Below are 14,960 nucleotides of genomic sequence, written 5' to 3'. Positions count from 1 at the left end.
CAGATTCTTTTTACTCAAGCAGGGCGGTGCTGTTTATTTGGGGAAGGGCCCAACGCTGCGCCTGGGGGCCGACCAGCCAGCCAACCCAACACTGCATTGTCATCATTGACAGATAAATAAATACGAAGATAAGTGTGGTCTGTTTACAGCCGGGCAGACCTTGTGCTGCATCAAAGGCGGCTTTGGCCACCTTCACAAGACCTTCGCCACCACCTGTGCCCAGCTGAAAGGAGGTTAATCTCCCGCACCAAACAATAAACAAACACACAAAGGGGCAAGGTTGTTCTTTTCCTGAACGCTAAAGGGGTTTAATTCTTTACCAATATGATTGTTCTTTAATAAAATGTCATAAACACGTTTGTATGAATGCTGAAATGGGATGTCCAGCCAAACAATACACGTAATCCTCAAATTACAACAGATCATTTAGTGACTGTGGCTTTTGACCATTTTTCACACTTGCAACCGTTGCAACATCCCCATAGTGACGTGATCAAAATTCTTGCTTAAGTGAAACATCTGGAAGGTTGATCTGTTAAAGCCAAGAGTCTTACAGATCTCTGAAGGTGGGTTATCATTAACCAGCCTGTTCTTGAAATGTGAGTTTGGTGCCAACAGTCGTAACAAAATTTGTCACTGCCATTTCCCAAGAGATAATAAGGATATTGTTGACTGTGTCGGTCCCACCTGCGTTAGACAAACATCACACTAGATTTGGATCCACGTAGTCCCTGCAGATACTCTCTCACAGAAACACAAAGCAGGAGGTTCAGTGGTTCCTATGCTGTCTTTTTCTAAAAGTAGCCACCCACCTTGCTGAACATAAGTTGAGACCATTAAACCCTGATGGAGAAGTCAAGTGTTACCCACCAAGTTGAGCTAGCATAACCTTGGTTCTATCTCAAGGGAAAGAGATAGCCTTTATCTAGCCACCTTCCCTTCCTCTCTGCCATGGACTTCCCTCCTGCCTAAACTCTCCTTCAACTCTCCTTCCCTTTCTGACAACAGGTTTACAAAGAGGTTGCAAAGCTGGACGGAAAGCTGAGGGTCTGATTATCACAGAGACAAGCCCGTTTCCCTTGCCCACACCCAGAGGTGTGGCAACTTCTGTTTTTTTTTAATCTTAGTAAGGGAAAGGTACACTCACACTAAGCTTGCCACATCAGCTCCATTGAATGGGGCAATACTGACCCCCAGAGTCTGTCCAGGGACATCAGCCTCCCCCCTTCCCTCTAACATTTAGTGGCCTTGATTGATTTTGTGCTATCAAGTGGGTATCACTTCTTAGTGACCACAGAGATGGTTCTTCTCCGGAGGATCTGTACTCCACCAGGTGCTTCAGGTCTCCATCCATCGCCACTGCAATTGAGCCCGTCCATTTCGCAGCCTGGGTGTCCCCTTCTTCCCTTTCCTCCCAGTATTATGAACTTCTCAAGAGAACCAGCTCTTTGGAGAATGATCCACAATGCGATCATCTCTGCCTCAAGTGTGAACTCTGGGTTGATCTGTTCGATGGTCCGTCGCTTTGTTTTCTTGGTTTCCAAGGTTCTTGAGAAGTCATAAATGGCTTTCAGATTGTGCTGCCCTCCCCAAAACATCTCCTCCTCCTCCTCCTCCTCCTCCTCCTCCTCCTCCTCCTCCCTGCAAATTCCACTCCCTTCTAGCATTGATGATGTTCCCTAGTTTGGGTAATGAAAGGTCTGTAAGAAAACAATCAAGCTCAGAGATCACCAACGACCCCACAGTCCTCCTCCTCCCCCCCAAGTTCATTTTAGAATGGGATGCTGACCCAGTTGTTGTTGTTGTTGTTGTTCTGGTTGTTGTTGTTGTTGTTGTTATTATTATTATTATTATTATTATTATTATTATTATTATTATTATTATTATTATTTAAATTTATATACCGCCCTATCTCCCTTACGGGACTCAGGGCGGTGAACAGGCAATAATAAAAATCACAGTAAATGTTATTTATTTATTTTATTATTTATTTATTTTATTAAATTTATATCCCGCCCTTCTCCTTGTGGACTCAGGGCGGCTAACAATCGGGTAAAAATACACAAATAACATTACAAATTTAAAAATTAGTTAAAAAGGAAATATTTAAATTTGATCTAATTAAAATATAATTAAAACCCCCTCTAAAAGTTTCCCCTAGGCCAGTCCCGTTACATAAAAGCCTGCTCTAAAATATAAAACCCTTAACAAAACCCAATCAAAACTACGCCAGGCCGGCCGCATGGAACAGATGAGTTGTCAGGGCTCGGCGGAAGAGGCGCAGGTCCGCAATTGTACATAGGTCGGGGGGGGCAGGTCATTCCAGAGGGCAGGAGCTGCCACAGAGAAGGCTCTCCCCCTGGGGGTCGCCAGCCGGCATTGTCTGGCCGACGGTACCCTAAGGAGGCCCTCTCTGTGGGAGCGGACTGGTCGAAGGGAGGTGTTTGGTAGGAGGCGGTCTTGCAAATACCTAGGTCCATTGCCATGGAGTTCAAGATCGACCATGGCTTGAGCCTTACCTCAGGAGCACACCACCAAGAATGAGGGTCTTAAGTGACCCCCATGACTCGGGGTCAAGTTCCTCTTGTCCAGTGGTTCTCAACCTGTGGGTCGGGACCCCATTTGGGGTCGATCGACCATTTCACGGGGGTCGCCAAGCAAGGCTGTCCGCCATTTTTTTGTCCGCCATTTTTTTTCGCTTTTCCGGCGGGTGCCTTACCTCCCTTGAGCTGGGCCAGCTGGTGGTCGGCCTGCTCCGTCTCTGCCGCTTGCCAGCTACGCCTCGGCCGGTGCAGGGGGTGGAACCACGCATGCGTGGCGCTCCCGGGCAGGGAAAGTCCTCGACTTATGACCGGTTGGGTAGTCCTCGACTTACGACCGGTTTAGTCCTCGACTTACGACCGGTTTAGTCCTTGACTTACAACCGGTTTAGTCCTCGACTTATGACTGGTTGGGGTCGCGGCATTAAAAAGGTTGAGAACCACTGCTCTTGTCTTTTCCGAACTCCATCGTGGTTATGAAAACACAGAAGTTCCTGTTTCACGAATAAGCCGGGAGGGGGCAGCAGACATTAAGAACGGAGGAACGGACAGTCATAGCCCTCCTGTTACCACTAGGTGGCAGCAGAGTCAAAGAGAGGAACTGATTGCATCACTTCAATAGAAAAAAATATATCCAAATATCAGCACTTCTGGAAAGTTTTCCAAAGAGGCACGAAGATTAAAGGGATGGACTGGGTTTGGTGAAAGTTTTCATATACAAGATTTTGGGTCTTCCACTATACATGCTACTTTCACATGTTTTTAATGGGCTGTTCTTATTTGTAAAACACACACACACACACACAAAAAAACCCCGTTCCAGAACCCACAGCACAAATTTGATTCCCCAGATACATAAATAATAATTTCCATTTGTCATTTCATTTTTGAAGAAATGGATGGTAATAGCGACTGGACACAAACAGCTCCCCCCATTTGCAACAGACTTTAATGGCAGAAGTATTAATTTAGCACTCAGAATGCTGGATTAAGTCAAGAGAGACAGGAGAGTGGCTGGAGAATTCTGGGGGTTGAAGTCCACACCTCTTTAAAGTGGCCAAGGTTGAGAAACTGGGTCCTAGTTGGTGGGCACGGCACAGGTCGAGTAGGGCTGAGGCCTCCGAGTGAAGGCGGGCTCGGTCGTAAGTTCCAGGTCTGCTTCCTTCATCCCAGGCGGGGCTTGAAATGTAAACCTTTGCAACAATCCGGTCACAAAGATGAAGAGTTCCATCTTGGCCAGGCTTTCCCCAAGGCAGTTCCTGCGTCCTGCAACAAAAAAAACACCCCAGGGTCATTTTTGAAAAGGAAGAACAAAAGACAGAAAAGTTGGCAATGCTGGCTTCAGGGCACAGCTCCTCGGAGCGTCCTGGAGCCCCACGCAGGGGTGGCGTTCCTGGACCTGAAGCCCAAAGGCCCTGACTCACTTGAGGGTTGTCCCAAAGTTCTGGAGAAACAGAGGTCCAGGCCTCGAGAGCTTTCCAGGTGCCCAGTAAGCAGGAAGAAGCCTCCGTCTTCTTACTCACTGTTCCCAACTGGCAAAGCTAGCAAAGCATACCAGGAGATCAAGGGTTGGAGGGAGAACCTTTGGAGAACCACTTCGGTTCCTAGATCCTGGTGGAGCAGTTAGACATCCATGGTGCTGCCCAGGATCCTGGTGCCCAAACCAGAGCAATTTATGGTCTTCAAGCTATCTAGCCTCTTCATCTTCTAGAGATAGACTTCATCTCATAAACCTTCTCTTGGTCTCCCCCACAAAAAAGGCTGTAGACCTGGGTGTCCAACCTTGGCAACTTTAAGATTTGTGGACTCCCAGAATTCTGGCTGGGGAAGTCTTGAAGTTACAAGTCTTGAAGTTACCACAGTTGGACATCCTGCTGTAGACTGACCTCCCAGCCAACCTCATCTCTTTCCTAGACCCCCCAGGTCCTCATCACGCACAGATCTTCTTTACCCACCTATTGAAAAAGGCATGAAGGCATCTTTCTTCACAAAGTTCCCTTCAGCATCCAGAAAGTGGTTGGGGTTAAACTTGTAGGGAGTCTCCCACTGGGTTTCGTCATAAAGCGAGGAGGTCAGAGACGGAATCACTGCTGTTCCCTGGAGCAGAAGCAAATTGAGAAACTAGTTCAGGAATGAATGAGTTCCAGCTCCCACATTTTGGGGGAAGAAGGAAAAGGTTCAAGGTGGCAGAAATCCTGAACCCGGATGGTCCAACTCAACATAACATGGACCTTCATGGACGTTCTCCAAAGCTTCCTCTGCCCAAGCATCTCTCCTGCTGCTTGCGACCCTGAGCACCACCTAGTTCATACCTTTGGAATAAAGTAGCCCTGGAAGTGGGTATCCACGGCGGTGCAGCGTGGCAACTGTGGCACAACAGAAGCAAGCCGCTGGACCTCATGAATCATGGCGTTGGTGAAGGGCATCCTCTTCCTGTCTTCATAGACCGGTAAACGCTCTGACCCAAGCACGCGCTGGATTTCCTGTTGGACCTTCCCTGCAGGAGGAGCGGTCCGAAAGTCAGCACCAGGAAGCCAGAGCCCCTTTCCTTCAGCAGCCCTGGGGAGGCAGTTGTGTCCCCTGACTTGTTCCTCAACTGCAGAAACCTTGAGGTCATCTGCTCTTAGCAGTTGGGATGTGTCCCAAAGCATTCTATCTGCTGGCCTCCAAGAACAACTGCCAAGCCAGCAGAAGCCCTTAATAACCACTGTCTAAACTTTGGAGGAATTCAACTGCTACCTCTAGGTCAGGGGTAGGCAACCTTGGCTCTTTTATGACTCGTGGACTTCAACTCCCAGAATTCCTGAGCCAGCTATGCTGGCTCAGGAATTCTGGGAATTGAAGTCCACGAGTCATAAAAGAGCCAAGGTTGCCTACCCCTGCTCTAGGTCAAGGACTCAGTGGCCTTTGACTCCTTTGGAGCTGTTTCTGGCTGCTTGGATTTGCAACTTTCTCCGGAGTGTCTTTGACAGATGGGATGGGAGGGGAAGCCCCATGGTTGGAAGGAAGGAAACAGTGGGAGGGATAAACCTGGCTCAACAGCCTCTCCTACATTATCTATGACTTGTGGGGACCAGCCTCCCCTGACTCAGCCCAAACCAGGTGTCTTAGCAAAGGAGAGTTCTAGCTTACTCTGGATCTCAGGGTACTTCATCATCAGCAGAATAGCCCACTGCAGAGTGGTGGCGGTGGTCTCCGTCCCAGCCATGACCAGGTCAAGCACTGAGGCCATGACATTGGGGTCGTGAAAGATGTTCTTCTTGCTACTCTCTCCCTTAAACACAAGAGGCAAAATTTGTGCTTGATGGACACGGAGAGAAAATGCTTTCCCCTAAAATACAATCCCTAATCCAACAAGGTTCTAAAAAGTCAAGTCTCGGGGCCTTTTGGCGAGTTGTTCCACATATCTGGAAAAAGTGAGGTCCTTGGTGCTCTCTGAGTGTGGTTGTTTTCTTGGCAGATGTTTCAATACCCAACTGGATGGCATCAATATTGCCCAATTAAATCACATCATCAGGTTAACCCAATTGATGATGTTCCCTAGTTGGGTAATTAAGAGTCTGCAAAAAAACACCAAGCTCAGAGAGTACCAAGGACCCAACAGTCCTCCTCCTCCTCCTCCTCCTCCTCCATCCCACTCCCTTCTAGCCCTGATGATGTTACCTAGTTTGGGTAATGAAACGTCTGCAAGAAAACAAGCAAGCTCAGAGAGCACCCAGGACCCTACACTCCTCTTCCTCCTCCTCCTCCTCCTCCTCCTCCTCCTCTCCACAGCCCCCCCGCCTTCTAGCACTGATGATGTTCCCTAGTTGGGTCATGAAATGTCTGCAAGAAAACCACCAAGCTCAGAGAGCACCAAGGACCCCACAGTTCAACCCTCAGCTACAAATATTCTCTTCTGTTGGTATCTGGAAGATGGTCCCAAGAAATGGAAAACAATTAAATCACATAACAAAGTCTGACAGCAGAAATTTCTAAATCAGGGATAGAAAGTACTAATATTTGGGGGGGGGGCAAGCAAGAGGCCCAGCCCTTTGAGGATCCATCAACAGAGCTTTCTCACCACCTTCTTGATTAATGACCCTGTTGAGGATGTCCACTCTGGCTACTCACAGAAGAGGCTGGGAAAGCCATTGGTGGACTAGGAAGATAGATTGGGGTATGTGTATTTGTGTGTGTGCATGTGCCTGTGTTTGTTTGTGTGTATGTGTGTAAGAGAGAGAGAGAGAGAGAGAGAGAGAGAGAGAGAGAGAGAGAGAGAGAGAGAGAGAGAGAGAGAGAGAGAGAGAGAGAGAGAGAGAGAGAGAGAGAGAGAGAGAGAGAGAGAGAGATTGTAATCCAACACATCTCAGGAACACAGAGGTGGAAAATTATTTTAGGATGTGGTTAGGTTTTCTGTTGTCACCTAACGGAGGAGGCCAAAATGCCAACGTCGGAAAAGCACGGAGGACACCAACCTCTTGCTGCTGTTTGAACAGCATGGAGTCGATGTAGCTTTGTAGCTGGTCCCCACTGAGCGTCTCCCTGCTGGCTCGCACATATTTTTCTATGATGGCGCAGGTTTCTGCGATTTTCTTCAAGATCATCTTATGGGGTTTGAAAAGGAATCCAAGGAACGGATAGATGTTAAACAGCTGGAAAAGAGAAAATAAATCAAGATAAAACCTATCGATGAGAAGGAGGTTACAGTAATAATGTCTCTTTGGGGCCTGCTAATTTAAGGGGTGCCTAAACCCCTCTAGTCAATGTTTTTAAGGTTGTCTTCCCAGATTTTCACAGAAAGGGGGGGCTTCAGAGGTTTAACTATAGAAATCCTTTCCTTTGGAAAGGCTCAGATTTTAATTCAACATTTTGAAGGTGCAAAGAGCAGCTATTCTCCTTATTTTTTTTTATTTTTTTTAAAAGCAAATAAATCTCACGATACGTGCATGGAGGAGCTACTGGCTTTTTCTGGGCATAATCCATAAATGTAAATTTGAAAAAGAAACGTTCTATGGAGGGGAAAACGACAAAAAGACAGCAATGAAGTTTCTTTTGAAAAGGAAGCAACTTAAAAGAAAAAAACACATACCAAAAATTTATAATAGCTCTTTTTTAGATATTCTGGTAGGGCACGAAAGAATCGGAAGCAAGCATTCGGAGTGCAACAGATTGATGCATGCTCTTTAGCATTTAAAAAATAATTATTCCGGAAATTCCAGGACTTATTAATGGGGTTGAACATTAATGGGGTCAAACCCGCATCCAGGAGGAAATGGAAGAGCTTGGAATGTCCAGTCCTTTGCTTCTGCGAAGCAGATGATGGATTCCATCAAGAGAATCAAGGAGAAAGTTATAACCGAAACACTCCAAGTGTTTCCAAGTCAAGAATTGCATTTGGCAACTTCCAGCCCAAACGATTTTGGCTCCTGCCATTCCCTTTCTGCTTTCTGGATGGGAATGATGGGACTCAACGCCAAGAGGCCCTAAAGGGGGAGGGGTGTCCCTGTTTCCTCCATTTCCAAAGCCCTGGACATTTCTCCTTTCCTTCCAGGGAGCTTTTCCAGCCCACTTATTTGGGATGCTCGGCTGCACGTCTCTCCACCCACAAGTGTTAATTTCTGAAGCAAGAAGCAGACATTTGCAAAGTGAGGGGTCCTTGGTGCTCTCTGAGCTTGGTGGTTTTCTTGCAGACATTTCACTACCCAAACTAGGTAACATCGTCAGTGCAAACCCCCCTCCCTTCTAGCACTGATGATGTAACCTAGTTTGGCAATGAAATGTCTGCAAGAAAACCACCCAGCTTTTTTCCCTTTGCTGGGAAAGAAAAACGAGGAAAGGTCCTCTTACGTGTAAGGATGGAGACCCCAGAAGACTCATGACTTCGTCGATGAGTCTTAAGAGGGTCTTGAAAGTTGGGTCAGCGTAGTCAAACCTGTCTCCAAACAGTACGGTGAAGGTGATATTTGTGGGAGCACCAGAGAAGGCCTTCAATGAAAAAGGCTCACCTTAAAAAAGAAAGAAAGAAAGAAAGAACAGAAGATGATTCAAAGAGCAGGTGAAGGAGGTAGAAGAACCCAGGATGAGGAACAGAAGAAGCGTCTCACCTTTAAAGGCGTTGACCTGCTCAACCAGGAAATTCAGCTCTTCAAGCATCTTTCCTTCGATCACTGAGGTGCCCATCCCGAGATTCCGTATGGTAGACAAGGTGAACCGACGGGTGTCCTTCCACGCTTCTCCAATGGAGAAGAACATACCTGAGGAAGACACTCCCTTCCTTCATTTCACGTCAAAGGAGGATCGTATCTCATAGAATTCCCTCAAAGGTCTCCTAAATTGTCACCCTTATTTGTCTCCATACTACCTCCCTGGAGCAGAGAAGAAGTGTGAATGAAGTTGACCAGAAATCCAAGCCTATCTATCAACAGGAATCCATCAACAATAGATGGAACCAAGAATGGTGGCCTCAAGGGGAAGGACAACTAAAAGAAAGTCAATGCAGGGTAATCTTCAGCCCAGCTCCTCCCGTTCAAAAGCCATCTTGGCTGACCAGCTTCCCCTTGCTTTGATGCTATGACCAAATATATATGTATGTTGTGTATTTGTGTCTGTGCGTATCTGGCAAGAACTAAAAGGTGTTTAGTTGCATGATAGTTGGAATGCTCCTCAAGCATGGTTTCTCAAACAGTTCTCTCTGCTTTCCAGGGATTTTTTTTTTAAATTAACCACAATACATACATACATACATACATACATACATACATACATACATACATACATATTCTGCCACCTCCCCTACTTTCTTTCAATTGCATCTTTGGAAGGTTGGAATCTACAAATCAGCTCTCTTATTCCCAAGTATGGTTACCGTTCCCATGTTGGATCTGTGAGAATATGGGGATCGTAGGCCTGTCGATAAACTCATTTCCCTTGCTCAGGAGTGCCTCTTTCACCGCCTCGTAGCCAACCAGCACTACAAACTTTTGTCGACCAAAATGGAGAGTGAAGACAGGGCCATATTTTTTGGAAAGCTGGAGGAGGAAATGGAAGAGAAGAAGTTCAGAACCATCACCTGCTGCTGCTGAGCATTGGAAGCCTGTGGGGGATCCAATAGTCCCTTTCTGTCTAACAAATGTTACTAAAACTCATAGGTTTCAAAGGCTGATACACTTGATTAGTTGGACAAGAGGTTACCAAACTCCTTCAGATGTTTGGCTCTTTCCTACAAGATCTATTGTAAAAGAAAGCAGCCCTTGCAGTCTACACCAAGGAAAGGAAGAAGCCAACTGAGTTCCTTGGGTGAAGATCCCACCATCAGGGTCCCAAAAGTCTCTCTCTCTCTCTCTCTCTCTCTCTCTCTCTCTCTCTCTCTCTCTGAAGAACCCGCCTCCTAAACTTCACTGGTCAGAAGAACATAGGACAGAATCCCTGACATGGTAAATGAGTTCGTTGCATAGAGAAAGAACAATCAAGGTCTGTGGTCATAAGATCTTCTTATGATCTTCCTTGAAGCTGTTGTGGAAAGTTACATGGGCCCAAGTCCCACTGACAGAAAGCTGTGTGATAACACATCAGACTTTGCCCTCTCCTGGTTGTTGTTGTCTCATGTTTCAGATGGGGGAACATCTTCCCATCCCCGTTCTATGTTCTTTTAAGTGAGAGTATTTAAACCTGCAATTCTCTGCTTGTGTTCTATCTACGGATGCATTTAAGCACAGCTAGCTCTGCTTCGTGTATTTATTTGGCATATAGCCCTCCTAATGCAAGTGACATAATACACTGCCCAACACACACACCCTTCTACAACTAGGGGGATTTCTAAAGAAGATAGCTACTCTTCCGTCAGAGCAGTAACACAACCTGTGAAACTGCACTAGAGTTGGGTTTACAGAGAGTCATCAATACTTGGAGCTTGGATCCACATGACATTTGGTAGGGGTTAACACTCAAGTGAAATGCAAAGCAAATTTTAAAGCACCTATAGGTTGTACCTGCCTGTTTTTAGACCCAGCACAGGAGGGCTCAAGGGATTCCAGGTGATATGCCAAGATTTTTCATGATACCCCAAAATTGCTTTGTTTTGCTTGTTGAAGTAAGTCATTGATTCTGTTCTTGTTAAACTTTTGCTAACAGCTCATTTCTGGGTTGGGTTATATATGTGTTGGGTTATATATGTGTGCTCATAAAATGACAATAAAGGTTATCTTAACTTGCTGTTTTCACCACAATTTGCCTTCTCTTCTGGGAACTTTTGAATCGTATGCACGCAAGGGTATTTTGGGAGATATGACTTCATAAACTCTGTGGGACCATCCTTATCTGCCAAAATGTCCTCTTGGACATAACCTTTTAAAACTACTAGGGTTCTGCCCTCATGTGCTGTAAAGAGACATCAGAAGAAACGGAGAAGATTTGATCTCTTAATAAAGTTTCTGAAGGGAAGGCAATCAAGGCAAGTTATAGACAACTGTTGATATTTTGGCAGTAATATTTATTGTAATCAATAGAATATAGGAGCAAGCATGAGGTGTCTATAGTATAGCAACTGTGGTACACCTGTACCCTCGCATGCAGATTTAATTTATCTCCAGGCCAACATGAATAGGAGCAGAAACTCAAATCAATCCAAATATGATTTAAACCAAAAGTTTAAATATGACTTAAACCAAAGTAAACCAACTATGATTTAAACCAAACCAAGGTCTATCTACACTGTTACATCTCCCTAATTTTTCTTCTCAACCTTCTCTTAAATTACCATCCAGGTCATTCCTGCTAATAACAGAAGATCTGAACCATCACCCCTTTGCTCCTTACCTCCATAAATGAGACATCTTGCCTTTTAATATTGATCAAATGCAAATTGCCAATGATGGGGAGTGGGGTAGGTCCGGGAGGCATACGTCGAGATGACCCGCCGAGGTTGCTCAGTAAAAGTTTTGTTAATAGCAGCAGTAAAATCAAGCAGAAGATGGTGGTTGGGTGGAGGAGGAAGGATATCCAGGGAGCCATGTTGAGAGTAGCTTTGGAGAAGAAGAATGGTGAGAAAGTCTGATGGAGCAAGGGTTGATAAGGCATTTTTATCTGGTAAGAAGCCAACTTGGCAGTTCTTCAAAAGAGTTTGCGAAATAGCCCAGACCATTGCTCCAGTCCTCTTCAGAAACCTTCACCCAGATGTTTGGCTATGTGAAAAGCTCCTCAGTTGCCTAACGATGGAAACCATGTGGTTTACTTAAAGAGGCGTCCCCCATTCTCCAGACTCAATCAAATTCTGAACAACCCATAAACAAATATGGTCAGGACTCAACGCCTTTTTTTTCAATATGAGATTTCACCACAAAGAACTTAAGGCCATAAATGTATTGATTTAAGGCACATTCCATCTTCAGTTTGCATTCAGAGAAGGATCCAGAGAATTCCTTTCATCTGAAACCAACAGGACATTTGGCCAAGAGAACAGGACAGTGTTCGAAAGGCGAAATCCTCAAGTCAAAAGATTGAAAGAAATGTGTTACCTTTCAGTGCATTTTGGCAAGAATCTTCTGAGACTCTGGACTTTTGTAACTGATGGAGGCAATAACTGGTGGAATCTAGAGGAGCCTGGTTGATTTTAAGTAATAGATGTTTTAGTCACCATCTGAGAAGGCCTCGTTTTGTAGCCCCATGGCTTCTTCTATCTTTTTTGGAACAGTTTTCTGTGTTGAAAACCTAACTTCTGGACTTTTCCAATCAATGACTTGCAGACTTGGTCCCGCAAGGACCCCTGTTTTGCATAGAGGATCCAAAATCTCTCAGCATATGTGCATTTGGGCAGACGGGAAGTCAAGACTTTCTCCATAGTTTGAAGTCCATAGCTTGTTATGAGATGGACAGTGATCTAAATCCTATATATATATATAAATAAAGCCAGCCTGAGATTTTTCCACACAGGGGATGTTTTTCACAGAACAGATATCCCTCTACAAATGGACTCTGGTCTCCGAGTCAAAGAACAAACATCTTTATGGAGTGTTCAACCTTTGAGGTCTAAGGCAGTGGTTCTCAACCTGTGGGTCGGGACCCCATTTGGGGTCGATCGACCATTTCATGGGGGTCGCCAAGCAAGGCTGTCCGCCATTGTTTTTGTCCATTTTTTTTGTCTGCCTTTTCCCCCCCCTTTTCCGGCGGGTGCCTTACCTCCCTTGGGCTGGGCCAGCTGGTGGTCGGCCTGCTCCGTCTCTGCCGCTTGCCAGCTACGCCTCGGCCGGCGCAGGGGGCGGAACCACGCATGCGTGGCGCTCCCAGGCAGGGAAAGTCCTCGACTTACGACCGGTTGGGTAGTCCTCGACTTACAACCGGTTTAGTCCTCGATTTACGACCGATTTAGTACTCGACTTACGACCGGTTGGGTAGTCCTCGACTTACAACCGGTTTAGTCCTCGATTTACGACCGATTTAGTACTCGACTTACGACCGGTTGGGGTCGCGGCATTAAAAAGGTTGAGAACCACTGGTCTAAGGGATGATCATTTCTTTTGCTTTTACCCTTGTCCACTATTCAACCCATTCCTTTTTCTCATGACTTTTCCAAGCACCAGTTTTCCAACTCTTTATTCTAGATCAGGCATGTCAAACTCGCGACGTCGCACAACGTATCAGGCTGGTTTTGCCATTGCCGGCAATGGGGTGGGCGCGGCTTCCACGTGACGCGTCCGGCCCGCGGGCTGGCAGTTTGACACCCCTGTTCTAGATCATATATGAGTGGTTCACGTAACGACGTTGCTCTATCAAAGGAATGAGACTGGCATCACCATCTACTTCTACCTGTTCCTTTGGGTCAAAGGTGTCTCGAGAGTCACTTTATAAAATCAGACTCTAAATAGCAGTTAGAGATGAATGCCTCAGAGTAGGACATGGTGGTGAAGATACAGGAAAAGATATTTATGAGCTCCATGACTGAAAAGCAAGATATTTTTAAAAAGATTCAGAGACTTTTTTAAAAAAAAACAAGAGGGGTCCAGATTAGCAAGCAGAAGTCTGCTGTAACCGATTGTTCTCTGCAAAGTTGATCATGCTTAACACCAAGAACCGAATCTGGGACTCAGATTAGATTTCAGATTTTACAAGAGAAAGCAAGAGGTCCCTTCTCAAGAACATCCAGATTCTGCAAGCGTTCTCTGCTGCAGGATTTGAAAGTAACCGAGGGGGAAAAGGCTATGGACTTTGCCTTTTCAAGACTTTTAGGTAATAAACAGGCTTAGTGTCCTCTTCTGGGCTTTAAGGTTGCCCAGGGCAACCATTGGGATGAGTCAATAAAAAGTGAATTTATAACTAACACGCGTGATCACCGGGCTATTCCAGCACCATTCCGAGCTTTGTCAAGGGAACGTTGGTTTTCCGAGCTGGATTCACTCGGGAAGGGCAGCAATTTTGCTGACAAAACGGGCAAAACAAATCTGCGGAACTGGAGCAGGAGGTTAAAAATTAAAACCGAGGGACGTAACGTTTCACCTGGAAGCCAAGAACCTCTGTGAAAAATTAACTGCTGGCAGATGTGAAGGGAGTCAAGCTGGGTCCAAGAAAAATGCCATGGAGCCGTTTAGTACAGAACTGTGGTTAAAGTACAGTTGTAAGTTATCTGGGATGCAGACTCGGTGGTTCTGCAAAGAGGCCAAGATCGAAATACTTGGAATTCTTTCTCGGCCTCAAGAAAAAAAAAATACTTTGTCACTTGTCCTTCTTGTCTTCTGCAAAGAGAAGAATGAATAAAAATGGGCTCTTTACAGGCTTGATGAGGGGATCATGTAAACCACAGCTGTCCAAACCTTGGCAACTTTTAAGACCTGTGGACTTCAACTTCCAGAATTCCTCAGCCATTGCTAGTCAGCCATGTGGTCAGACTCAGCGATGTTTATTCCAATGTGACATAGAATGTCTTTTTAATTCTGCTCTTCTTTCCTCTATCATGGCCAGCATAAACCTGAGATTCAATTGCCAACATCTGGAAAAAATACAGGTGGTCCTTGATCTACGATCAGTCATTCATCAGCCATTCAAAGTTACGACAGGGCTGAAAGAATGGTGGTTACAACTATCCTCGGAGTTCTGGCAGTCCCAATGACCCCACAGTCCTGTGATCGTGATCTGGGCTTTTGCTAACCAGTTCACACTTGCAACTGGTTGCAATGGCCCAGGATCAAGTGATCGCCATTGGCAACCTTCCTTGCTGGCTTCCCTAGAAAGTCACAGGGGAAGGCAGCAGGGAATGTCACAAGTCATTGGGGTAAGTCTCCCCCCCCAACAGTAAATATTGAGTATACTTACTATACTTTGCAACTAAAGAGGAACAAGTCTAGCTAGAGGATAAACTCTCAACCCTCTCTGGATTAGAATTCTCTAGATGACTGGCTTTTCCCTCCAGCCAGCAGAGGTCACTACCATATTGCAACTTCAGCTACCAAG

At 45.7% G+C, this 14,960-nt stretch overlaps 1 protein-coding gene across 1 annotated transcript; it reads right to left on the bottom strand.

The window, feature by feature from the left end:
• Window positions 1-3,474: 3,474 nt before the first annotated feature.
• On the bottom strand, window positions 3,475-11,531 carry LOC107289130 (cytochrome P450 2W1). The gene is made up of 9 exons (XM_015817826.2): window positions 11,337-11,531; window positions 9,388-9,550; window positions 8,627-8,776; window positions 8,370-8,527; window positions 6,998-7,174; window positions 5,673-5,814; window positions 4,853-5,037; window positions 4,496-4,637; window positions 3,475-3,806 (listed from the first exon to the last, which is right to left on the bottom strand). The coding sequence occupies exons 1-9, from the start codon at window positions 11,529-11,531 to the stop codon at window positions 3,619-3,621; spliced, it is 1,500 nt and encodes a 499-aa protein (XP_015673312.2). The 3' UTR covers window positions 3,475-3,618.
• Window positions 11,532-14,960: the final 3,429 nt, after the last annotated feature.

Source organism: Protobothrops mucrosquamatus, unplaced genomic scaffold, assembly GCF_001527695.2.
Source record: "Protobothrops mucrosquamatus isolate PMUCROS unplaced genomic scaffold, P.Mucros_1.0 scaffold640, whole genome shotgun sequence".
NCBI lineage: Eukaryota > Metazoa > Chordata > Lepidosauria > Squamata > Viperidae > Protobothrops > Protobothrops mucrosquamatus.
The sequence above is the reverse complement of the archived record's forward strand: the minus strand, read 5'-3'. Positions and strand labels throughout refer to the sequence as shown.

Coding starts and splice junctions, on each gene's coding strand:
- LOC107289130 (XM_015817826.2), bottom strand. CDS start 11,531: ATGGCTCCCTGGATATCCTTCCTCCTCCACCCAACCACCATCTTCTGC. Junction 8,777..9,387: donor ACAGATCCAACATGGGAACG/GTAACCATACTT, acceptor TGTCTTCCTCAG/GTATGTTCTTCTCCATTGGA. Junction 3,807..4,495: donor CTTCATGCCTTTTTCAATAG/GTGGGTAAAGAA, acceptor TTTTTGTTGCAG/GACGCAGGAACTGCCTTGGG.